Here is a 25,748-nt window from a genome sequence, read left to right as displayed (position 1 = left end):
TGGGAACAGAGAGAAAGGGTGATTCTTCTGCCTGGAGGGTCAGGGAACAATTCCAGAGAGCAACGGGCTGTTGCTCTCAAAAGGTGTGCAAAAAGGAAACACCGTTCTCCTACCGGCCTGATGGGTGCGCCCCTGCCTGGGGTCACTTTTGGGCCCGTCTCCAGCAGCATTGAAGGCCGATATGCTGACCAGGTATTTGGTGTGGCTGGTCAGGTTCTTCAGCTTCACCACAGTCTCTGGCAGGAACAGCACCTTCATTTTCTCCGTTTCGTTCTGGCTGTCTGCCTCCCAGTAGTAAACCTGTTGGGAAGAGCAAGAGGTTGGAGGCTGGCCACAGGGAAGGGATGGCACCCCTTCTGCTTCTAAGCCTGCTGGGACAGGAGGCCACTGCGTGCAAGATGAGACTGTGAGCGTGGGCCTCAGTGCCTTCTTGGGTAGAGCTATACTCTGGGTGGAAAGATGGAGGAGAAGCTTCCCCTGTGGAGTCAGGGGGTAGTGAGGTCAGTGACAGGGTGGAGGGAGATCTTATGGGCTAATGTTGTTTGGGGAGCTGATGATTAGCATTTGAGTTGTTCTTCTAAAGCTTGAGCACCGCCTGACTGAACAAAACACTCTTCAAGATGGGAGTCTGAGGATGGAAGGGATGCTTTCCTTCAGTTAGCAGTAGAGTGCTTTTTCTCATAGAGCTGGCTATGTTGGTGCCTTTACTCATGGCCTCCACCCCTTTCCCCAAGTCTTCTGGAGAGACAGGAGACCAGCCACGTCTACCTCCCACTCCAAGCTGTGGATAGAGCAGCCCTCGAGCTGCTACCCTTGTGCTACCCACATTTTGTTCAAGGCTGATGTTGAAGTCTTCCAACAATACTTTAGATGTTAAAACAACCAAAAATAACGTGGAGAAGAACCACGTTGGGCTCAGCACTGTTGGGAAGGCCCCATGTTTCTCCTGCATTGCATTTCCTCTCATCTACCTTCCATGTGCTCGTGGGTGAACTTGACACCTGAGCAGGAAGGTTTGAAGAGATTGCCAGAATTGCTTCCCTGGACAGTGGGCCAAGAGCGCTGCCCCAGCCAGTGCCAGCCAGGCTGCCCAAAGGCAAACCAATCCACGGATCCACCATGGCTCTGTGGGCCTAAACCAAGCCAGGCCATCAGAGCAGCTGCCCACGTGCAACAACAGCACAAGGGCTGCGAGGAGCCCCAGAAAGCCCCCGGGGCCAGCCTTCCTGCTGCACACACTCACGCGTCCGGCACATGCTGGAGCAGGCCCTGACGGGGGAGCATCACATTTCCACAGGCAAGATGCAGTCCAGCTTCTGCTCTCTGAACAGACCAAATAAGATCGTCTGCTCGAACAGGCCTTATAACTTGAGATCAATATCCAAGTTCAATGTCTTTATCATTTAGGAAATTGGAAAACATATTTTGAACATACATAAATAGTGCCTTGCCTCCAAGCTCAGGGGACTTTCCATTACCTCATTAATCACTGTAACAGCCCTACCAAGGAGGAAGGTATTCATTTTCATAAAACACCTACAAAAATCATTTTTAAATGGACATTTAATTGGTCCAATAGTCATCAGGGCAGGCTAGCCCACAGCATCTTGGGCTCCAACAGACCAGACAAGGAAATCCATTCTGGAGAAGGATGGGGGGATTTTCAAGGAACAGCACTGGGCTGTTTTCTTCGGGATGGTTTTAGCTGAGCTCACGGGCTTCTGAGTCTCTCTGCAGGCGTGGTCTTAGAGCTGGAATGCTACAAGTAGCTTCCTGCCCCCTGGATAAACCAACTCTGTGTAATTATTCATCCTCTGATACTCTTACTGGTATGGACTGCTATCTTTCTTTCATCCCATCTCTGGAACATTTAGCTAATGTGGAATCGTAATATTTTAGTGTGGTGGTTCTCAAAGCGGGGTTCCTAGGAACCACACCCCCCCTACCCTGGGGCAAGTTGTTAAAATACAAATTCTTGGGCCCCACCCTAGACCTATTGAGTCAAGGGACTCACGCCAGTGTTCAATAGAGACCCAAGGGCAGAGCTGGGATGGAGATCCTGTTCTCTTTAGTGTGCTCTGTTTTGTTGTCAGCAAAGGTCCTGGAGACTGCTGGAGTGGGTACAGGAGGAGAAAGGGTTCCCTGGGCAGGCCACTGTGGAGGAAGGGGCTCCTGGGCACAAACCAGCCACAGAGAGAACCAGGCCCGTTTCCCCCAGGCCGAGAGGCAAGGTCGGGCTAAGCCTGCTCCAGCTGCTCAATACCGCCCACAGCTCTCTGGGCTGACGGTCCGCTATCTATCTGCCAACGGGAATTGGGCAGGACAAAGTGAGCCGGGGGCAGCAACTGTGGAGCGGGGGCCAGGATTCCAGCCGAAGCCCTCAGGAACTCTGGGGATTCAGGCCGCTCATCGCGGCATGCAAGTGACCTGGAAGAAAGAGCCAAACCATGCGAGAGAGCATTGCCTTGTAGCCCTGGATGTTCCCGTTCTGGCTCTCGGGCGGCGGCGGGTCCCACGTGACCTCCAGCTGGCTGGCCGTGAGCGGGTTCACCTGGACGTTCTGCGGGGCCACGGCCGGGGCTGGGGAGAGAACAGCACAGGAGAAGCTGAGACGGCTGTTCACATGTGCAGGGCTCCTCATGCCGGGACGGGCCGCCTTAGAGCCTCTGCCCTGGACTGTCAGCTTTTATGCGAGCGAACACTATAAACCCACCCCAGAACCATGTTTCTAAATGCATAAAATCAGATCTGGAGAATTACAAAGAAAACCAATGATTTTGAGACACTGTGAGCAGAGTGTTTGAGAACAAAGGTTTGCTATAGCATCTCCGTGCTTTGTGATTGAGACATGGAGCCAGGCTTAGGAGCTGGTCTAATGACTGCAGGGATGTCCACGTGGTGAAGGGTGCAGGAGGTATCTGAGGTGTCAGGAACAGCCGTGATGCCAAAGGGGACATTGGCGGGCTCTGTCGCTGGGCGACAGGTTCTGCTGACCCTGTGGCGGCTTGTGACCACATTCATAATTGAGGGAGATACTAAGTTTCAGGTGGAGCTTGGAGCAAATAAAGGCGTCTGTGTTCCCATCACAGGTTCATGAGTCCCGGGGCAGGAAGCCCTGATCTGGACGGAGTTAGTCTGCAGATACAGGGCTGCCCCTCCAAGAGGGACGGAAACAAGGTTTCATCACTCCCCGTTCCTCTGTGAGGCTTCTTATGGCTGCAAATTCTGATCACCCTCCATTCCTACTCCTTCCCTCCCACCTGAGGAAGACCCCCAGGTGCTGTGTTGGTGTCAGCAGGGCCACACTGTGCAAGCAAAGGCCAAAGATGACTGATGAGGACGTGCTGGCCGTCGCCTCATCAGACAGCCATTGGGAAGTTGGGAATAACACAGAGAACACGTGTACGTTTTAGAACATTTCTCCATTCAGGGCATTCTCGCAGGACGGTCTGTTCTCTGCCTCCTGGGAGTTACTCCCTCTTCCCACCTGGGCATGCCCCATTGAAATCTGTGCTGAACTGGACTCGGGGAGCAACATGGAGCTGTCCCGGGAGCCTGGTGCGGGGGGCAGAGTGTGGCCAGGCTCTCCTCACCCCCTGCAGCCTCCACCTGTGGGCGCAGGCACTGCCTTTTCACTCGTCTACTGATAGGCTATAAATGGAAACAATAAAACAGTCACTGTCCGAGGGAGACAGCCCAGCACACCGGCTCTCTGGAGAGGCCTTCTCGGGGGAGAATGACCTTCGAGAGTCACCCCTCCCCACTTTCTGCGCCCTCCCCCCAATGTAGAATAAAATAGTAATTAACACCCACTCAGCCTGACACCAACTATTTATTTTGTTCTAACTGTGTGGTTCCCATATTATCGCTGCCCACCCTGCCGTTAATGGAAATGTTAATAACCCACACCAGGTTGTTGTGACAGATGCTCGGCCTCATTATCAGAAATTCTTATTTACCGCTCCATTAAACAACAGAATCACACAAAAAAACAATTCAATCAAAACTAACTGGAGGAATTTTAACAGCCACATTAATAATCCAAAACATAAATAAAGTTAATGTCTTTTGCATGTTTGCCATCGGCAACTCTATCGCAAAATTACTGTTGTACAATTAAAATGTGAAAGGCAAAATCGAGCACGGCCATTACCCTGGTAGTCGGTTAGAACCATCTGTGTGGGGTCCCCCCAGCCACCCCCAAGGTTTCCTTTTCAAAGACACGGCCGAGCCCAGGGACCACACAGCTCTGGTGTAAGAGAAACACGCTCTGGACACGGACGTCCACAGGAACCGGAGCATCCACGAGCTCCAGGAGGCCCCCCGAGTTCAGGGGCCCACGTGCCTCTTCGCTATGGGTTGACACGTGGGCAGAGCCCCCTCGTCCCGACCTGGGCAGCTGAGCCATATGCTCTGCTGTCCTCCAGCTGAGATGCTTCGATGTACCTACCAGCCATCCTGCAGCACGGTGCTTTTGTGCCATAAAACAACTGCAGGTAACAAAGACTTTTTTGACGATGACACATGCAGGGAAGAGAGAAATATATGGCAACACAGAGCAAAGCACATCAGTTTCGAGACTTATTTTTTTTAGCTCCTGAAAGCTTCTGGGTCTCCACCCTGACAGGAGAGCTTGACTTTCTGGAAGGCACTGCTCTTTACAACCCCGAATGTGATTCTTATTCACAATAAATGTTCAGTTTGGAAACTGATGGAGCATCTGCTGAGTCATTGTCTTTTTGTTCTCCCACCTTAGCATTGGTGGTGTATGGTGAACACAAACATCAGCTCAGAATGCTTTTTGTAAGTGCATGAAATTATTTTTAAAAAGCGTTTTAGCCCAGCAATCGCTGGCATGTGCTGATAGATGGATTGCTTACAAACAGCACTGAAGATGGGATGCAAAGGGTAAGGTGCAAAGCAGAGATTCTCTCTGGGCGTCTCAAGTCAAGGCCGACAAGGCTGGCACACAGCAGTTATCCATAGTCCTCAGTGAGGTGGCTCCTGCCACCCTGCCAGAGAGAGAGAGCCTGCCAAGGCAGTAACAGAGAAACTTCTGGGACTTCTAGAGGCACCCTGCACCTGACAGCAGTAGTGGAACTCCAGAGATTTCTGGAATCTTCTGGAATTTAGGCCAATTGCTTAGGGAGGCTCTGCAAAATTGGGTGCTGAATGCTGGTGGGCAAGCCCCACAGAGCAGTAAGGGCATCGCTTTGTCCACCTCACTCAACCCCCTGGGCAGCTCGCTGCCCCTGACGTGGCCATCAAGCATCAGCTGGATCAGCAAGCAGCCATCGGAACACGATGGCTATCCCTGACTCAGTCTTAACTTGCTGCTGAGTGGAGAGTGCTGGCTCATGGCCTCATGACTCCATGTCCCACCAGACCCCAGGTGAACCTGGGCTCCTGATCAGGGCCCTGCATTGCAGTCCTGAGCTGCAGCCCCTCTCACATCAGCGTTTTAGAACCTCTGCTACGAGGTAAGGTAGCTGGACAGGCACCACTATGCTCAAACTGCAGAAAGAAAAGGAAAAGATGTCGATAAAGATATTTGGTAAATGAGTAGAGGCTTGAGAGAGCATGAGAAAATTTTCTGTGCCCTAGGAACTGTTAATTCTGCAGTGAGAACGACTGTTTATTCATTCAGTCCTTCACTCACTCATTCAAAATATCCACTGCCTTCCCATGGGAGGGCTGCCCATCTGACCTGTGGACAGTCTCCTCCTGAGGGAGAGCTACTGTCTCCCCCTCTGACCCTAGTTTGGCCGATGACAGGTGAGCAGTAGTGACATGTGGGCATAAATGACACAGGACACTTCCCAGCAGAAGCTTCAAGAGGGTTCTGTGGGCCACTACCTCCCCTTTTCCCACTAACACAACAGCAGCAGGTGTCACACAGGGGCTGATCCCTCAGTCTGTGTCTTGGAAAGAAGACAACAGGAAAGACATAGATGACCTTGAAGGACAGGGAACATGAGAGAGAAATATACTGTTGGTGTTTATGCCACTGAGATTCGGGGGTCATTTGTTGCCATAGCATAACTTCCCTGACATTTTCCTGAGTATCAACCAGGCCCTAGGCTCAGGGCTGAGGGGTGGGTGAACACAAAGATGTAAAAGATAGTTTAACAAAGGAGAGAAATCACAATCATCATAGTACAAGGTGGGATGTGAGGACAGGTTCAAAGGGCCAGGAGAGGTCATTTCTGGCCGGACGACGTGGGTCTTTCCTGGAAAACAGGACATGTGGCTGGCTCTTAGATAATGGGGGGGATTTAACATGTGACAATGAGCCATGGAAGCAAGGACACTGTAGGAGGTGAGAATGGAAGGAGCAATATAACAGGTGAGGGGAGAAAGCAGGGAGTCTGTGGGGTCTCGTCAGACAGATGGTCATCCTGGAGCCACCCCCGGCCACGCCGGACACCTGCCGGTCCTAGAGCCAGGCTGGACCATGCTAGATTTCTATTTTCATGTTTGTAACCCAGTGATTTATTATTTGGGTAGAGCAAGTTTTCAACTGATAACCTGAAGATCATTGTTAATGTTTTAATGTAATGAAATAAATATTTCTTTATATGATTTTTTAAAAATTATACATTCATTGGTTCGATTTAATTGCATCAACATTTCTCTGGTCAAATGCTCTTTCTGACTTCTTGTCAAAGTAAATAGGAAATAGAATTCTCTAATGTAATTTACCTTCTCAGCTAACTTTGACAACACATCTGTTCCCCTAAGCAGGGGAACCCGGAGACAGACTCCAGGTCTGGGTAATTACTTAGCCTCTGGGGCCTTCTCGATACAAAAAGGAAGTTTAAACAGATCACAGAGCTTCAACTCAGAGGGGGACAAGTGAAAACTGGAGACAGAGCAGCGACTCAGTGCAAGAGATGAGGAAGGAACAGACTCTCTGAAGGCGAGCAGAGCCCAGAAACACAAAGACGTCGAGTCTGGAGGTGCACAGTCCCCCAGAAGACAGGCATGTGAATCACCGCCCTCACCAAACAGGACGTCCAAGGCCCGGGGCATCCAGACGGGCCAGGCAGCCATTAGCCGGCCCTCTGGAACTCCGCGTCTGTAAAGGAGCATTTCGGTTGACATTATAAAGTAATTTTTAACAAAGCTTACAACAGACAATTCAAAGTGAGAAGCTCATATTTGATAAATCTGTAACAAACACGAGGGACACGGATCGCCTTTTTCTCAACCTAAAGCCCCCATCTCTCCAGAAACTTCCAGACTTTTGGTGGTAAGATCTAGTTTGCCAGGGGCTGGAATTGTAGCGATCCATCAGTGGGATGTGGATGACAGCGCTGATGATGATATCGAGGGGGCTTTCTTTATGCCAGGTAACCAGGGAACTCTTCCAAGCCCTTCACTGGGGCTCACTTTATCCTCATAACCCCAGGAGGTTCCCATTACACAGATGGGAAGACTAAGGCCTAGAGAGATTAAATAAATTGCCCAATGTTCCACACTTAGCAAGTGTGTGACTTGGACTCCTACTCAAGCCCAGGCAGCCTGGCTCCGAGCGGAGCCTCCCTCCCAGCAGAAGTCCCTGGGGAGGGCAAGGACTTCTAGCCCACGTTTCCTGGATTCCGGGAGCAGTCTCCTCAGACCAGCCTCGTCTCCCTCCCGCTGCCGTCCTTTCCTCAAGCTCCAACTCCCTCAGTCTTTCCTCTCATTGCCTCATTGCTGAGCCAGAACAGAAAACAACTCCAAGGAAGCTTAACAAGAAAAATCAGGAAACTGGTCACAAAACCTGTTTTCAAAAAAATCAATGCTAGGTACTCCAGGCTATAGAATTTGTAGATGGGAGGTCATGGAAAGAGCCCTAAATGGTGATTTTTAAGATCTGAGCTCAGCATGTGGGACTTGGGACACTGTTCAATCTCTCTGAGCCTCAGTTTCATTGTTTGTAAAATAGGAGAAAATACCAGACTTAAAAGGTTTTAGAGATAGAATGAAATAAGTAATGCGAGAGCACAGCACGGCAAAGGGCAGGGGCTCTACAAGGCGAGTTGAACACAGGTGTCTTGCTCCAAGCTCATTCCCCTGAAGCAGGACCTCACTGTCCAGTGACTCGCCCAGTGAGGTGGGTAGGGCACTGGTCCTATTTGGGCTATGTCCCCTGTAGAGACTGTAAGTAAGTATGTCACTGTGTGCTGACACGTTTAAATGTCTGTCTCCCCTGTAGTTCCCTTATGAACTAAGAGCAGCAAAGGTGAGGCTTGGGCACTGCCTCTCACAGGCATGGACGTAGGCATCGTGGATCCTGGAGATGGCTCCAATGACCCCCTTCCTGGTCCTCATACCCTTGTGTAATCCCCTCTTCTGAATGGGGCTGCCCGTGTGACTTGCTTCTGATGTGTAGAATATGGCAGACACAACAGGGTGGCAGCACTGTGAGTAGGTTACAGGGACCAAGACTTCTCTCTCGCTAGTGCCCCCTCCTGCTGGCACTCTCTCATGCCCTCTCACTAGCTCACTCTAATGAAGCCAGCTGCCATGTAGTCAGATGTTCTATGGAGAGGCTCACCAAGGAACGCAGGGAGGCCTCTGGCCAATGGCTCCTGAGGCACTGAGGCCTCTGGCCAACAGCCCATGAAACTGAGTCCTGCCAACAACCAAACAAGTGAGCTGAGAAATGGATCCTTCCATGGTCAAGCCTTCAGATGACACCACAGCCCTGGCTGACACCAGGAGACCCAAAGCAGAGGACCCAGCTAAGCTGTGCCCAGATTCCCGACCCAGACACTGTGAGGTGGTAAATGTGTTGTATTAAGCAGCTATGTTGGGATAATTTGTTACGTAGCAATAGATAACCAATACATCCCGAGGAGCACAAGCTCCTCCAGGAGAAATACCCAACCCAAACCTAGGCTCTGCATGTTCTGGGCTCTCAGAGACTGGCTTGAATTTGCTGCAGCCCCTGTCATAAACGCTGGATTTCATGGTGCAGATGTTCAAGCAACAACCCACTGTCATGGTCAATATGTGTTTATACAGAGCCCAGACACAGCTCAGGGCTTGGCACCATGAGTATGCAGAGGAAATTTAAGATAAGCTCCTCGCTTTTTTACTGATGATGTATTGACAAGAATTATAGAATTCTGGAACAGTGCAAGAGTTTTGAGTGGTTTTGATTACAGGTGCCTCCAGAACAAGGGCAGGGACGAGTTAACAGGGCTCTGAGTTCTGGTGGAGCATGTTTATATGTGGAGAGAAAGGAGGGATGCTCCAGGTGAAGGGACTAAGGGCAGCAAAAGTGTGGCAGTGGACACTCTGCCTTCCTCGGCCTGGAACGTAGGCGTTCATCTGATCTGCTATAACACGGCAGCTGCACTCCTAAGTCGCTGCACGGTTTTAAAAATTGTGGTTTAAAAACAGTTGTTTCAATAGGAAAGGAGGTGGAGGCCAGAGAGTTTCAGACTCACAATAGCAAACATATTTTTCTTAGAGATATTTCCACGATAAAGGTTAGCATGTGATTTCACACAGTAATGATCTTTGTTTTCCCACCGTCACCAACACCATCAGCAGCAGACTGCTCACACATGCTTCTTGGCTCAGTCACCGTTACCCCCCACTGTTACGATAAGCAAAGTTGAAAGCCACTCAAACAAACCAGCTATGCTGCTTGCAACTGTTGTTTGTTTTTTTCCCTCCTTGCCTATACAGTGAGTTTCCCATCACAGCAAGATCCAGGTCCTGACAGCCCGTGATTGTATTGTAACCACGGTGGTCTGCATAATGTGATTCGCCGTCCCTAATTAATCAACTGCATTCTATGCAGTCTGTATTTGCAAAACTCAAGCTACAGGAAGAATATTTTATTCTCATTTTACACCTTAGAAAACGGAGGCTTAGAGGGGATAAGTTGCTTGCCCCAGAGTGGGCTGGATTTGCACGTGGGTCTGCGTAACTCTAAGGCTGAAGCTGCCTCTCCAGGACAGGAGTTGGGAAGCTTTCTGTAAAGGGGCAGACAACATCCCAAGCTTCGAGGGAACTAAGGGCTCTGTCGCAGCTACAGACAACATGTATATGAATGGATGTCTCAATAAAACTTTATTTATAAAGACAGGCACTGGCTGGATTTGGCCTGTGGGCCTGGTGTGCAGACCCCGCTCCAAGCCAACAAAGGAAGGACGTGGAGTAGGGCTGGACAGGGCAGGCCTCCACTGCTGAGCTGCTTGGCTCAGGATAATGAGCACTGGGATAGGATTCAAGACATCTGGCCAGATGTCCCAGGCCATCCCCTTGGGACCTTGTCCCCATCATTTAACCCCAGAACTGTCAGGGGTGCAACAAGAACAGCCACTAGGGTTCTGTCCACTCGCGACCCCAGTGAGGGTCCAGTGGAGACGTGTGTGCCTGAGCTTGGGCTGCTGGCAGCAGGTGTGGCCCTGTGACATCTCGCAGGCAATGGGGAGCCCCAGGAAGTGTCTGAAGAGGCAGGTGACATGGCGCAAGAAGCCCCGGGGGAAGTGAGGCTGGAAACAGAGCACAGACTGGCTTAATCCACTGACTGCTCACATTTTGAAACCCTGTGCCTTTCCGTTCTGACTCTGATTCCGGAGGGCCTCATTTTCTATGAGAAAAATAGCTGCTTTGGATGAGGGGGTCCCACTGGTGTGTCCTGGTACCTCCGACCACTGAGCATGCCTGGAGCACCCTCTAGAAGCTTTTGCACCTCAGTTTCTCTCACCTGTAAAATGAAGGTCACCTTTAAGCCCCGCACCCGCTCCGATGTGCGAGTCTGTGGACTAGGATAAAGGAAAATGCAATGGGGTGGGGGTCTCCCTCCGTTCTCACTCTCCTTCCCGTCCAAAGGCCAAGGACTACTGCGCTGGACCACTGGGTGCTCTCCAGGGAGCCTCGAGGGTCAAAGGAACATTGTTCAAAAAAATCAATGCGCAATGAGGCTGGGGGAATTAGGTCCGCAGGACACAAGGTAAGGGTTTTAGTCTAAATGAAAGTGAGCCGCAGGCTGTGGAGGCTGTGGAGGGGGCTCTCAGCCTCACAGACCACGTGGGCTCTTGGCCCTGACCACACGGCAGCCTTTCCCTCTTTACAGGGGTGTTTTTCATATAAACTCTTTTTTTGTGTATGTGAGGAAGATCACCCCTGAGCTAACATCCGTTGCCAATCCTCCTCTTTTTGCTGAGGAAGACTGGCCCTGGGCTAACATCCGTGCCCATCGTCCTCTACTTTATATGAGACACGGCCACAGCATGGCTTGATATGCGGTGTGTAGGTCCGTGCCCGGGATCCGAACCTGCAAACCCTGGGCCACTGAAGCAGAGCACGTGAACTTAACCGCTATGCCACTGGGCCGGCCCCTCATATAACTCTTAACAAGGGAAAAGCTGCACCAAGTCTCTATCCTGGACAAGCTGAGTGGGGCTGAGGCAGCCGGCCGCCCAGAGGGGGTTGTGCTCTGACTGCAGGGAGGAGGGAAGGTGGAGGCTGCACCTACTGTGCCATCCTCACGGCAAGCAAGAGGCCTTCACTGCCATTCCTGTTTCACAAGAAGAAAAGTTAAATAGCGCGCTCCGACAGGATCAAGGCTGGAATCACGCCCAGACCGTCCTGCTCTAGAGCCTGACTCTTCCGGAGCCTCAGAGACTCCAGCCTTGTCCTAAGCATGTCAGGGAGGGAGGAAGGAGCCCTTGTCGGCTGGAGTCAACACTCCATTTATTAGATGGTCTTTGAACACGTCGGTGCTGCGATCTGAGTGAGGTACTGAATGACAAGGGAGGCCTGTGCCCCAGGATGGCACTCAGGGGCACCTGTCCCCAAGTGGCAGGCACACAACCTAGTGCAGGACGCAGGCAGGTCAGCAGGCAATTTCAACCCTCCAGGATTAGCTCCTCGCTGGGCTGAGCACAGGCAGCTGTGGGGGCACGCAGGGGAGCTTCCACCACGCCTCGGGGAGCGTGTGGGCCAAGGAGCGCTTCCTGGAAAAGGTGGCCTCTGTGTGGGCACTTGAAGGGTGAAGAGAAGACTTAGGTGGAGAGCAGATGGGGTGGGACAGCAGTCCAGGGAGAGGAAAGAGCCAAGCCCTGAAGTGGGATGACACGGTGCACGAGGGACTGCATGGCTTCAGGGGTCAGAGGTTTCTCCAGAAGGTTTCACGAGAGGAGAGTGACACACTTCAAGTACACCAAGTTGTACCTGAAGACGACGACTCTGGCTGTAGCCACGGAGTGGACTGGGTGTGAGGACCCAGTCCGGGGAGCTGCTGCAAGAGCACAGGGTGCGGACGGCAGCCTGAACACGACACAGGAGAAAGTGATGGCGGTGGATTTGATGTCAAGGATTGGAATCAGCAAGTCCTGGAGATCAGCGGACTGGTGTGGGAATCAAGGACCAGGAGGAACCAAGGCTGATACCCGGTGTCTGTCTGGGATCTGGGGATGGATGGAGGCGTCACTCCAGGGCACACGGGCCGAGGAGCAGGCTCCAGACCAGACCCCGCCCTGAGGGCTTCTCTGATGTATTTGATCCTCAGGACAGCCCTACTGACGAGGAAACTGAGACCCAGGGAAGCTGAGTAATTTGCCCAGGATCATGGTGCAGAACCAGGAGCCAAACCTGGGCAGTCTGCCTCCGAGTCAGTGCTCTTAACTTCTACCTGAAAGCTCACTGTAGACAAGCTGGGTTTGAGGAAGCTGTGGGTCATCCCGGGAGAGATGTTGGGTAGACATTGGACATGTGGGTCTAGATGGAGGAGGAGATGCAGGAACCTTGTGGCTCCAGAAGGCAACTGAGCATGCGGGAGTGATGCGACCAGCCTGGTGGAGAGCGAAGAGCCGAGGGCTGAGGATGGATCCCGAGTAAAGGGCACCAAAGACAGGGCAGAGGTGGAACTAGGGAGCCAGGGGGACAGTGACGTGGAAACCAAGCTGGGAGTTGGCCAGAGTCAAAGGTCAGGCCAAGACCAGGGCTGAGCAGTACTCACTGGACTCTGTTACAAGGAGCTCAGGGGCCTGGCAGTTCCACCCGCACACAGAGCTGAAGCCGGCAAGTCTCGCAGTGGAGGAGAGAACAGAAGACAGTAAGAGTAGGTAATTCCATTGGGATTTGCTGACTGGATGTTTGATTATATTAAGAAATTGTTATTAATTTTCCTAGGTGTGATAATGACTTTGTGGTTATATATATATTTTTAAAGAGTTCTCTTAGGGATACATGCTGAAATATTTTTGAATAAAATGATATGATGTTAAAAAAATATGATGTTTGGGGCCGGCCCCGTGGCTTAGCGGTTAAGTGCGCGCGCTCTGCTGTTGGCGGCCCGGGTTTGGATCCCGAGCACGCACCGACGCACCGCTTGTCCGGCCATGCTGAGGCCACGTCCCACGTACAGCAACTAGAAGGATGTGCAGCTATGACATACAACTATCTACTGGGGCTTTGGGGAGAAAAAAGGAAAAAGAGGAGGAGGATTGGCAACAGATGTTAGCTCAGGGCTGGTCTTCCTCAGCAAAAAGAGGAGGATTGGCATGGATGTTAGCTCAGGGCTGATCTTCCTCACAAAAAAAAAAAAAAACGATGTTGGAGAACCGCTTTGAAATGGCAGGGAGGAGGAGTGTAGGTGGACGCGAAGGTGAAGCAAGAGGGGCCGCTGGCGCCCTGCGGCTGAACTGGGTGGTGAACAGGAGCATTCTTGCCGGTCTACTTCTGTACACGCTTCACATTCCCTAACTAGAAGTTAAACAACATAGAGACAAGAAAAAGGAGGAAGGTTCTTTCAGAGAGAGCTTGTCTGGGAAGGAGAGGCAAGCGCAAGGCCGGGGTTTGGGGAGAGGCCTGGGTTGGTCCCTGATCCTGGGGCAGCGCACTTTCCAATCCGCTGCTCCGTGTCGTGCTGCCAGCAACCCAGAGGGCAGTGTGAAGACCCGGACTCCACGTGACCAGTCTGCCTGGCACACATGTGGAGACGATGCCTCCCTCCTCTTGTGGATGATCCTGTGTCTACTCAATCTGCAAAGTTCAGCTCCAGCCCCGACTCCAGTCCATGCTGACCTCTGCAACACGCGGGAGGCCCCACACCCTGTAAAGCTTGACCCTGGAGAGCCTCAGCCCCTTACTGGTCCCAGGCAAAGTTACCTCCCCTCTACCCAGTGTGTGTGGTCCTCAAGGGCCGGGCCTTCAGGGGCCTACCAAGCTGCTGAGCGAATGAGGAGGCCAATATGGTAAACCAGAGGATTCTCCAGCAAATCTGGCCAAGGAGTTAGACTCAGGATTGTGTGATGTTTGGGATCCTTTCCAAATAAAGCATTAGGCATTAGAATATTCCCCATAGCCTTCCTACATTGATGGAAATAAAGTTATTAATGACGTCATTTATCTACCAACATTTGCTAGGCTTCTGTGTCTGCTAGGAAAGGCAATAATCCTGGTGAGGGGGCAGCATATGCAGTCACAGAACATGGGAGGGACGCCCAGATTTGGGGGACTGGATGATGCTCACTGTGGCCAGAAGAAGGCAGGTGGGTCCAGAGCCAGGCCAAAGATGATGCTGGAGGGCAGAATGGTGCAGGGATGAAGGGGCCCATGGGCCCATCTCAGGATCAGATATTTTTTCCCCTACAGACAATGGGGATCCATGGAGGGCTTGACACAAAGTGATAGGACGAGATGTGTTTAGGAAGGATGGCTCTGGTAGGAGAGTGGAGGATAGGGTGGAGATGGTGACACTAGAGGTTTCTAGGGATCCCTGCTGGGGGGGTTTCAGCTCACACCTGTGGGGTGGTCTTTGCCCCTCCCTCTGCCCCAGCATTAATGAGGCCATGTCAGGCCCATTCTCTTTCCCTTTCACCTCTCCCAGGGGCCGTCTCTAACTCTGCACAGTTGGCTTAGTCCCAGGAGCACCCCGAGTTCTGGGAGCACCTGCTCCTGTCACTCCTGCCTCAGCCCTTCCCTCCCCCTCCACCTGCCCAGCACCCCAGCCCCCACTGTGCTTGCAGAATGCTTTAAAATCAGCAGGATACTTGGCTCTGCTGCCTCATTCCCCATGCGGGCCTCAGGGAGAGGGTATCCTGGGATAACGGATGCTTCAGGGAGAGCCTGGAGGAAGCAGCAAAGGGCCTCAACAACATCTTGTAATTCTCCCACTACGGCGAGCAGGTGGGCAAATTCTCCACGCACTCACCAATATCTGCGCCCCCCCACCTGCTGGGGCTCAGGCACCAAGATGCTGGAGGACCCCTCGCAGGGTCTCCAGTCTGACTCCTTGGCAATGGCTCATAGGGCGTTTGTGCATTAAGGGAACAAAACTATGAGCCGGAGCCCCAGAGGGTGGGAAGGGGCCCAAGGAGCCTTCCGCCACCTCCAGACTCGGTGATAATCTCTGAGCATCAGCTGTTTATCTGAGAATCCGAGACAGCGATTCCCACCTAGCACACAGTAGGCTGTCAGCAGACGGCTGTCAATCAATGGTGACAGCCTAGATGCAATTCCACGCCTCTGCCTACACACAGCACCGCCGACTGCACAGCCAGGGGAAACTGCGGCCACTGGAACAGTAGGAAACTGCCTCTGGTTTCCATAGCTTCACGACCTTGTGTCCTGTTAATAATCACCTGGAGACCCTGCTGAACGACGCAAATGAGACACGGCAGCCCTATGGACACAGGATAACCACACAATTACTCTGTAGGCAACTGCCATTCACTCTTCATCACACACAGGTTTTCACACCAGCGCGGCTCGGAATCCTTTGAATTTCACGTAAGGCTCTAGGAGCAGCTTCCTTTGTCGCTAGGGGGAGCTAACACAGCGAGGAGGTGTGTGATTCTTTTCTTGTTCCAACCAACAGTAATTAAAAACTTGGAGTATTTACAAGAAAGGTAGAAACCACATTCTACAACAAGTTTTTTGCTCTTTAAATAACAGCAAACCAATAGTTTTGAGGTACTTTTCTGTCTTCTGAAGCAATACATATACCAAAAGCAACCCAAATGCCACTAAAAGCAAATGAATAATTGTAAATACTGAGTTTGCATGTCTGATTTCCCTTTTTGGAAAAAGTTGTAGTGCCAAAGACCAAAGGTCTGGACACTCGGCTGCTGACCTCAACTCACGGGCACTTCCCCTGGACGCAGGAGCAGGTCCTGGCCGCCTTTCTTAGAGAACCAATGAAGTTCTTCTTTTTGCTGGACTGATATTTAATGTGCCTCAGTAACCAGGCGGCCCTCAGCCTCGGCTCTGATCCACCTGGGTAGAGCAGGGACAGGGTGCTGGGACACCTGGGCTCAGAGCACCACGGCAATGACACTGCGGGGAATGACTCGGATAAGCAATGTGCAGGACCCGAACCCACAAAACTACCAACTGCAGTGGGAGAGGCAGGAGGAGAGACAGGCCAGATCCCAGAGAGGAAGTAGGAAGAAGGAAGACATCAAGAATTTCTATGTCAGTTTAGAATTTAATATGCTTTCCATAAAAATCCCAGGACAATTTGCTTTTTTGAGAATTCTCCAGAATGACTGTAAAGTTCATATAGTGGCTGAGAAATTTTGGAAAACAAAAAAGAATAGGACCAGCGCTACTAAATATGGAAAATGTATAATAAACGGATATAAATAAAGAGTTTGGCGGTACCAGGGGTCAGTAAAGATGGCGATGGAACTAAGGAGAGGCCTCAGACAGACTTGACTCTATTAAGAGTTTAAAACATAATTATGATCCGTCACAAAGAAAGAATCAATCAAGAGATGGTACTGGGAGGTGGGAAGTTCTCTGGAAACAAATAATCTATTTATACCAGGTACCAAAATAAATTCCAGATGGATTAAAGAGTTTAATGGAAAAAATGAAACCATAACAATTCAGAAGACAACCCAGGTGAATACTTGCCAGGTTTCTGAATGGGAAGCAGAGACGCAGCAAATCTGCAGGTTTGACCACACAACAACTTAAACACAATCTGATTAGCAACCAACAATGGGAAAAGGACACTATTTGCCACAAATATGATTGAATGTGATACCCCTAATATATAAAGAGTTCTTAGAAATCAACTCAAAAAAACACTAAGACCCCATGAGAACAATTGTGATTGTTCTCATTAATTTCATTAATTAAGGCATTAATCACAGACCACTAATTTGAAACCCATATATTAAGACATAATGAGATAATTTTGGTCTAGCTAATGAGGAAAGATCTAAAAGTGGGAGGAGAGAGGAAAAGGTCACGAGACCCAAACTCTGGTCACTGCTGCACAGGGTGTCGATGAGTTTGAGTTTCTCAGAAGTGCAAAATGTTTATGTCCTTTGAACCAGAAATTCAGCTTCTAGCATTTTATCCTAAGGAAAGCATCAGAGAACTTGTAAAAGATTTGTAATGGTGTTCACAGTAGCTTTATTTATAATAGCAAGTCACCTGGACCCAGTGTCCTGTGGAAGTGCAAGGTCGTAGTTACAGATTTGATGACATAAAATAAGAGGAATAACCTCACAGGCTGTTCGTGCAGTTTCTCCACCACCTGGGACCAGCTGCTGCCCTCCCCTCAGGACCACCTGCCTCATCCAGGGGAGGCATCACCATGACCCCCGTTCCTCATGTAGCAGCAAGCCCTGCTTGCTCTCTCCCGTGGTCTCTGGCGCACAAACACACAATGCGCCACATACACACATAACCAGGGTGAAAACCACGAGTCCCAACTCCCGCTCTGAACCAGTTTACTACTCCCAAGCCCCTCCTACGCAGAAATCCTGGAACCCCTGCTACTTCCAGTCCCAGGAGGAGGCTTCAGGTGCCAGGAGCGGCAATGCCAGACCTGGCCTAGATTTGCTGCTGCCAGACCCCGACGCAAAGGACAAGGCTGGAGAAGCCCACGGAAGTGGAGGCTGGGAGGTGCATCGGCCCTCCCCATGGAAGGGCCACACCCCACGCCCCCTGCAGGAGCCGAGGAGATTCTGAGGCACCTCCTGGACTAGCGGGGCAGAGAGAATAGACACACTCAGAGTGTCTGAGGGCTTGGGGTGGGTGGGGTGGGGTCTTCCAGTCTTTCTCCAGGAAGCTGGAGCAGCTGTGGCTGCACTCAGAGCTCCACGAATAAGCTGCAAGCACATCGGTTACGTTCACATGTGTTCAGCTGGGATGTGCTGGAGGTGCTCACTGGAGGAGGGGAAACACAGTAGCCAGACCCAGGAGAAAAGCTGGCATCGGGGCGGCTGGCTGGCACTGGGTTGGGGCACCCATCGGGGCTGAAAACCTCTGGTTGTCGCCATGCAGGTCTGGCTGCCCTGACCACCAGGCGGGGATGGGGACTGGAGGTGAAAAGTCCAGCCCAGCTTTGCACGGAGCTCACTGTGTGCCAGGCCCCTCTGCAGGCCCACGGGGATCCAGAGGCTGTGGCCAGGCTGGGAAATCAAATGCTGGGCTTTTCAGAGTTGAAGTGGCTGCAAAGTGGGACACAAGGTTGAAAATCTCAACTGGGCCCCTTGTGAACTGCTGCCAGCAGCCCAGGTGCACATCTCAGAGCAGCCACCTGGCCCCAGGCACTGTGGGGACTTCACTTTTCATCTCCTGCCCCCTGCACAGGGAGGGGCCTGGGAAGGGTACCATGTGTTGGGCTTAGGGAGCATCCCCATTTTACGGATGAGAAAACAGAGGCCCAGAGAGGCAAACTGCCCAAGGACTGGCCCTGGCCGACTCCCCATGTAGCCTGCCCTCCCTACTCTCTTTCTTTGCCACACAGGGCAGCTCCTGAGGCCGGAGGGGGCTGCTCCCATCTCGGCAGTGTTTGACTTTGCTCTTGGACTTTGGCAGAGAAACATCGTGGTCAGGCTGTAAGCCTGTGCAGTGAGGGCCACATCGGCCAGAGGGGGGTCCTGGGCTAGGTGGCTGGACCCCTCTGGGAGCGTCTGCTGCTCATATGCACACAGGCCGATGGCATTCCCCCACAGGACTGTTTTGGGTAAATGAGAGGACGAGGCTGAGCTCGTGAGCCCACCCTGCCCAGACGGGCCCAGCCCTTGGAAATGGCGACCCGTCCAACCTCGGTATTCAATCTAAGCTGCTACGCTGGGATCTTTATGACGGCAACTCTTCATGGCAGAGAGGTCAAGGATGAGACTGACCTTGTGTTTCCTCCCTGGAGCAAGACCGCTTCCCCATGAGGCCCAGGCGCATGCGGCCGTGTGATGGCGGCCTGCCTTTTCCCCGGGCGCCCACAGCTGCTGGCCCCAGCACCTCCCCTCTTCCTGCATGTCCAGTAATAGCTGGAGGCCCAAAAAAGCCATGCACTGGCACACCCGGGCCACAGAATCCACACTGATTCTGCTGGGCTACGCAGAGTGTCCCGTCCTCCTAGAACCCAGACCCACAGTCTCCGGGCCCCAGGGGAAGTCTCTGAACATCAGACGGGTCTGGGCCGTTGGTTCAGGCCCAGGCCCAGCACTCGGCTGACGCGGTCGATTTCTGGGCCCAAACAGCTCCTGGCCAACATCAACCCATCTGGCCAGACCTGCCTCGGGTTCACTCTGGGTTTCCTCTCCCCTGCCAGGATCATCTCAGCTCTGCAGATGGAATGGTTTGAATCTGGACATTCTGCCTTTAAAATTGGGCCGAGGCTCAGAGGGGAAGCAGGGCTGGACGCGGTCAGGAGACTGCTCACCTTGCCCTGCCCTTGAGGTTCAGGCGGACGGGAAGGGAATCCGCTATCAACTGTCCGTGCATCTCTGGGCCTGGTGCTGTGCCAGCACTCTGTGTGTCTTCAGTCTCACTGAATCCTCGCCGTGACCCTGTGACAGAGGGACCCCGGCCCTGCAGCTTCAGGAAATCAACTCCAACCCACAGGGACTCTAGCAACACCCCTGCCCCCCGAATAAGAGGACTCAGTAAGAGCCCAGCATTCCAGGGACAGAAGACTTTGCCCCGAGCAGTGACCGCCTGCAATAGACGGGTCAGAGTGGCGTCCGGGGGCTGCTGGGTCCTGAAGGGGTGAAGGGACGAGTGGCTCAGGGCAGCTGCTGATAGGGGGGTGCCTGCTCCATGAGAGATGGTGTTGTCATTCTCCTTTCCAGTTTGAAGAGGCAGGCAGCAGGGTGGGGGGTGCTCGTGTCTGCTTCCACGATCCCCACCCTCAGAGCAGGCAACACGTGCCGCACCCTCGTTGGTCCCACAAAGCATCAGGGCGGGGTCCATTTTTGATCACTGTGCCACAAGAGCCCCCATGGAAAGCCCCGGGCTCTGTCTGGAGCTGGTCAGGTCTGCTTTGCTGCGTTTTGTTGGAACCCCTCACGGTCTCAGAGCTCCTGGGATTCCCAGATGCCCATCCTCCTTGAAGGGGCCAGGGCTGCAGGGCAGACAGGAGCTGGTGCAGGAGGCCTCCCTGCGGATCCTCCCTCATCTCCCTGGGCCCCGGTTCTCCACCCTCTGGGGCGCTGCCTCACACAGCTCTGTGAGCCCTGTCATTCGTGATTCTGACCAGGACTGCATTGCTTTCCTCCTTCCTCCTGTCTAACTGTGCTCTCTTCCCTCCCTCCCTTGTTCCCCACAACATTTCAGAGTGTTTGCTGTGCTCCAGGCTTCGTATGAAGTCCTAAGGATCCTGGGGTGAATGAGAAGGGGTCTCTGCTCCTTGGAGCACAGAGCAGACCTGACCAGAGAGGGGCGGTGCAAAGAGCTGTGTGTGCAATGTGCTCCAGAACAGAGGAAGGAACACCGGTTCTGCCTGGGCCGAGGGAGAAGGCGGCCCCTCCTCTGAGGGGCTGGCCCTGAAGCTGGGCTACGGAAGACTGGGGGTCTTCGAGGGATGGGAGGGAAGAGCAGGAATTCCAGGTGGAATTGTGGTGTGAGTGGAATGGTGTATGTGCCGAGGGGAGCAGCCTGGGAGGTCTGGGAACGCAGGCATGATACAGGGGCTGATGGAAATACAGGGGCTGATGTGCTGGCCAGCATCCCAGGGCAAGGGGCAGGCTTATACTGAAAGTGGGGGCCCATCCTCGAGTAGTAAGTGTCTTCAAGGCCAGGATATGGGCTCCTTTACAGGCCTATAGCACCCAACACGCCGAGAACACAGAGCCGGTCCCAGAGATTTCACTGGGGATGACTGGAACAGCAGACACGGTCTCTACACCTCCTCCAGAAAAAGCTCTGGCCACTTGGCCGACTCTGCCATTAGTGCCGTGCAGACATCTATCGTAAATGCCCATTCCCCTTGTTCCAGCAGCAGCAGCCTGGTCTCCCCTGGGGGTCCTCCTTCCTATTTGGTCCATGTGGTCCAGGCAGACTTGACAGTATCCCCTGGCTTCGGGGACTTCAGGCCGTTGTTCACAGCAACTGGTTTGCCAATGGGCCTGCGACTAAAGACAGCCTAAGAGAGCCAGTGGATTTGCACTGAAAGCATTGTCAAAAAAGGGAAGCTCCCTTTCTGTTGCTTGGAGCTACAGGGCCACCTTGATGAAGAGCTTGCCCAAGACAGGAGCAAACTGAGAAGAGAGTAGAACCAAGAGGGGGCATGAGACCAGCTTGTTAGGGTGCAGGATCCACCCATGCCTGAAGCTGTATATAAGCTCTTCAACTTTTCTGCTATATGAGTTAATAAATAATTCTTTCAGCTTAAGCCTGTTTGGGCTGGGTTTCTATCTCCTGCAAACTGGAGTCCTTACTGATATATTATTTTTACCAATTTGTAATGCCTGGGCTCAGAATTCAATCTCAATGAGAAATCTCCTGAAAATTACCCTTTCTCTCTGAGGTTAAAAAGATTTAGATATTATATATTCAGGCTGGAGGGGAGCCAGAGATCTCATTGTTTTATAGATGAGGCCAGACAAATCGAATAAGTCACCCAGGGTCTCAATCATTCATTCACCAAATAGGCTGACCCTGGTCCAAGCACATCTGGACATTCATCCTGTAAGCAGGACAGATCAGTTAGGGGCAGAGTTGGGATGAGGACTGGAGTCTCCTCATTTCTAGCTCACAGCTTTCCCTTCTATACCGTGATGCCTCAGGCTGAAGCTCAGAATGGTCAAGCGACTTGCCCATGGTCACACAGCTGATAACTGGCAGAGCCAACATTCAATTCTTGCAAGTCTCCTCACAAAACCACAGTTCAGTCTCAGTTTTCATAAAAGTCTGAGCATTTCACGCTGACTAATTTGTGATACGATGAAGCATCCAGCCGAGTAAACAGAAATCGGCCCGATTTCATTTTATTTTCTGAAGGCTTGGTTAGTAGTACCTCTTACTGTCAGAATGAAGTCATTACAACGGGGATACTTGGGCTGTGAGAGGCAGAGACTGGGATGGCAGCACTGCTGGAAGCACTGGCATCCTCCTTCTGGAACATTCTCTGCCGTGTAAACACAGATGACAGAGAAACGTGCTGAGGCTGAACAACAGCTGAGAAGCCCAACTGCAGGGACGGGCTCTGCCAGGCCCAACACATGGTGATGTTTGTGTGTCTTCAGGATGGGAGAGCCATGCCTCATCTGACGGGGGGAGGAGCAGGAGACTGAATGCAGGGACCCCTCCCGGTCCCACGTTTTGTCTTGGGACCCCAAACTAACCAGAGCAAGGAGAGGTATGGTGGAAACAGTCACAGGACTCCGCCCCCAAGCCTCAGAGGAGGAAGCCAGTAGAGGAGCCTTTGGGAAGGACCCTGGGTTCACAATGGAAGGGCTGGCCATCTGCAGGTGTGGAGGGCGGGAGACCAGGTGGACGGCCTGCAGTGTGGACTTGGGGAAGTGACGTGTCTTCTCTGAGCCTCACTTTCTTCATCAGTAATAGCTGGGATGACAATATAGAAGCTTCTTCTGAGCCACCATCCCAGACACCGTCCACACAGGCTGGACTGGAACCCTCTTCCTAGGCCCCAGGGTCAGATGGGAGGACCCCGTGTGTGGAGAGTGTGTGTCTGAGGATGGAGAAAGAGGGCTGGGATGGGTTGGGTGCCCGGAGCGAGAAAGGACTTGTGGGGCCTTGCTGCCATGTGTGTACCTGTTAAATAAAACCACAAGGATGGCATTCCAAACTATGGAGGATGCCGGTGACAGCTGCGTATCTCAGGCCCTTGTGGATTCTGTGCTCCGACTTCCTGCCGCCTTTCCTCAGTGTATCAGTTAGATCAACACAGGCCGCGCTGCAGGTCGGCATGAAGGAAGTTTCCTTCTTGCTCCTGACAAGTCCCAGTGCTCCTGGCCAGGAGCCAGGAGCCCACGGCCTTCCCCGTGGGCACGTGGGGTCTGTGTCTCATGGCTCCACCTCATTTAGGACATGGGGTCCCCTCAATTCAATCCGCCCCTTAACCTCCTTCACTGGGAAGTGGTGGGGTCCTTTCTGCTCACACAACGTTGGCCGCACTCGGTCACGTGACCGCACGCAACTGTAATGGATGGACGCTGGGAAAGTGGTCTGGCCGTGAGCCGGGGGAAAGGAGACAGTTTGGGGTGAACACAGCAATCTCTGCCCCAGCTGCTTACGGCAAACCCGAGATTCTTTCACCGGCGGCTCCAGAGCAGCTACTGTGCGCACCGAGAAGCCTGCTTCCCATCTTCTTCTCCACCCAAGCATCAGAGCATTCTCATTTTACCGCGTACAGCTTTGGCCCCTGATCCTCCCCACGTCCTGCATCTCAGGTCCCAGAGCACAGGTCAGTGCCCGTTTCCATGGGACATCGCAGGCAGGTCTCGGCCAGGCGACCCTCCTCCTCGCCCTTTCTCCCTCCCCAAAGCCACACTGCACACCCCTCCTAGGGTCCTCCAGCCCCCTCTGCCTCTGCGCTCTGTCTCCTGCTTGTATGTCCTCGACTGGAGTCTCTTTGACAGGCTGTAACCCACATTATGGCGGGAGGAGCAAATATAGAACTTCCTTCCATTCCTGCCTCCCTCCCACCAACGGAGTTGTAGGGCCATGTGTGGGGTTTTTCATGTGTGTGGCCCTTACGAGAATCCCCTTGCAAAGAGCCTGGCACTTAGCATTTAGCAGATTTGGTCTGGTTCCTGTCACCACTGCCCGCCCACTGAGACTGAGGGGGCAGTATTCCAGCATCCCGCCTGCCCTCCTCCCGAGGGCTCCTGCACCCTCGCTGGGGCCGCCTCACGTTCCCCTGCCGAGGCTGCCGCAGGAGCATCAGGAAGAAAATGAAATAGAGAAACAAGCCCAGGACAGAAGTGTGTGTGTCTGCAGTAGCAAGGTTACTGGGGCCACTGCAGTTATGGGGGCAGACGTCTCTGTCACTTGTCACCTTCCTTCAGGATGAGGCATCTTCTGATTAGCTCTGTCCTCCCACTTCCTCCCACCTGCTCTGAGACACGAATTCCACCTGCTCTCATCTCAGCCTGATCTACAGGTGTGTGCCAGTGTCCAGGATGCCCACTGCTGCAGGCCTCACATCGGAGTTCTAGAACGTCTATCTGCAGGACAGCAAAGTCATTCGGGGCCCCTTGGGTCCTAATCCCAGGACAAGGAGCATTCCGAGATGAGACGCCATGGTCCGGTGAGGAGGAGACATACAAAGACAGGACAGGCCCATGTGATCACAAAATGCAGAGGTATTCACAAAGTGGCCAAGGATCCGGGCACCGAGGAAGAACCCTGGAACTCTGCCTAGAGTGAGGGGGTAGGAGAGAGCTTCCCGAGGAGAAGCCTCTGGAGCCCGCTCCTGGATCATGAGCAGGACTGACCAGGGGATAAGAGGGTGAACAGTGCTCCAGTGCTTTGCATGGAAGCCAATTTCATGAGGCTCTGCAGAGCACTTCCCGGGCACCCGAATGTGCCCCAGCTTCGCCCTGGTTCTTAGCACCTCCTTCAGGCTCCGTCAGCAACACAGCTAGCTACTCAGAGCTCACATGTGTGGGGTCAGACCAGCCATGGGAGCCTGGGCATGCTGGGTAGGGCTCCCCTTTTCCGTCTGCGGGATTATAAAGGACCCAGAGGCTGAGACAGGGACACTTCGTGGCAGTGAATCACCGTGGGGGAGTGGGTGTGTCGGGAAGAAGGCAGGACAGGAGGACAGGCCTCCATGGTAAGAGCTGGAGCAGGGACCCCCCTTGTGGAGCGGGGAGGGGAGGAGAGGCCCCGGGGGGAGCAGGAGAAGCCAGCATCCTGTGTCCGGGGCCAGGCCCACCTGGCTGCAGTCTCTGTAGCTGCCTCCTCCCCACTGGGCTGTGTCAGCTCAGCACCTCTGCAAAAGACCTGCAGCACCCATGCTCACAGCAGGTCACTCACAAAACCCTAGAGGTGGAAACAACCCACATGTCCCTCAATGGACGAACAGATAAACAAACTGTGGTGTCTGCATACAATGGAATACTACTCAGCCATGAGAAGGAATGGAGTGCAGACACTGGCTACAACATGGGTGAACCTTGAGGACATGATGCTGAGTGAGAGAAGCCAGCCACAAAAGAAGAAACACTGTATGATTCCACGTCCACGAGATATCTAGAATAGGCAAATTCATAGAGTCAGAAAGTAAATTAGAGGCTGTCAGGGGCTGGGGAGGAGGGGGAAAAGGGAAGGGACTGCTTAATGGGTGCAGAGTTTCTGCTTGGGACGATGAAAAAGTCCTGGATACGGATGGTGGTGATGGCTGCACACCATCGTGAATGGGCTCAATGCCGCCGAATTGCACACTTGAAAATGGTTAGGGTGGTAAATTTCATGTTATACGTATTTTACCACAAAACAAACAAACAAACCCAGAACTAGAGCTGGGAACCCAGACATTGTCACGTTGTCACTTGGCTGACCCGACGCGGCTCCCCAGTGCGTACCTG

General features: G+C 52.7%; 1 protein-coding gene across 2 annotated transcripts in view; it reads right to left on the bottom strand.

The window, feature by feature from the left end:
- The window catches only part of SDK1 (sidekick cell adhesion molecule 1), a 917,991-nt gene that overhangs the window by 43,613 nt on the left and 848,630 nt on the right, over positions 1-25,748 (bottom strand). For both annotated transcript variants that reach the window (XM_087417496.1, XM_087417497.1), the window contains 2 exons: positions 2,465-2,580; positions 114-300 (listed from right to left, as the gene is read on the bottom strand). In XM_087417496.1, the coding sequence (XP_087273622.1) occupies positions 114-300; positions 2,465-2,580 (303 nt within the window). The remainder of the gene's footprint in view (positions 1-113; positions 301-2,464; positions 2,581-25,748) is intronic.

Source organism: Ceratotherium simum, chromosome 26 (assembly GCF_057802395.1).
Source record: "Ceratotherium simum simum isolate JZ-2026a chromosome 26, ASM5780239v1, whole genome shotgun sequence".
Lineage (NCBI taxonomy): Eukaryota > Metazoa > Chordata > Mammalia > Perissodactyla > Rhinocerotidae > Ceratotherium > Ceratotherium simum.
This window is presented reverse-complemented; position numbering and strand designations above follow the sequence as displayed.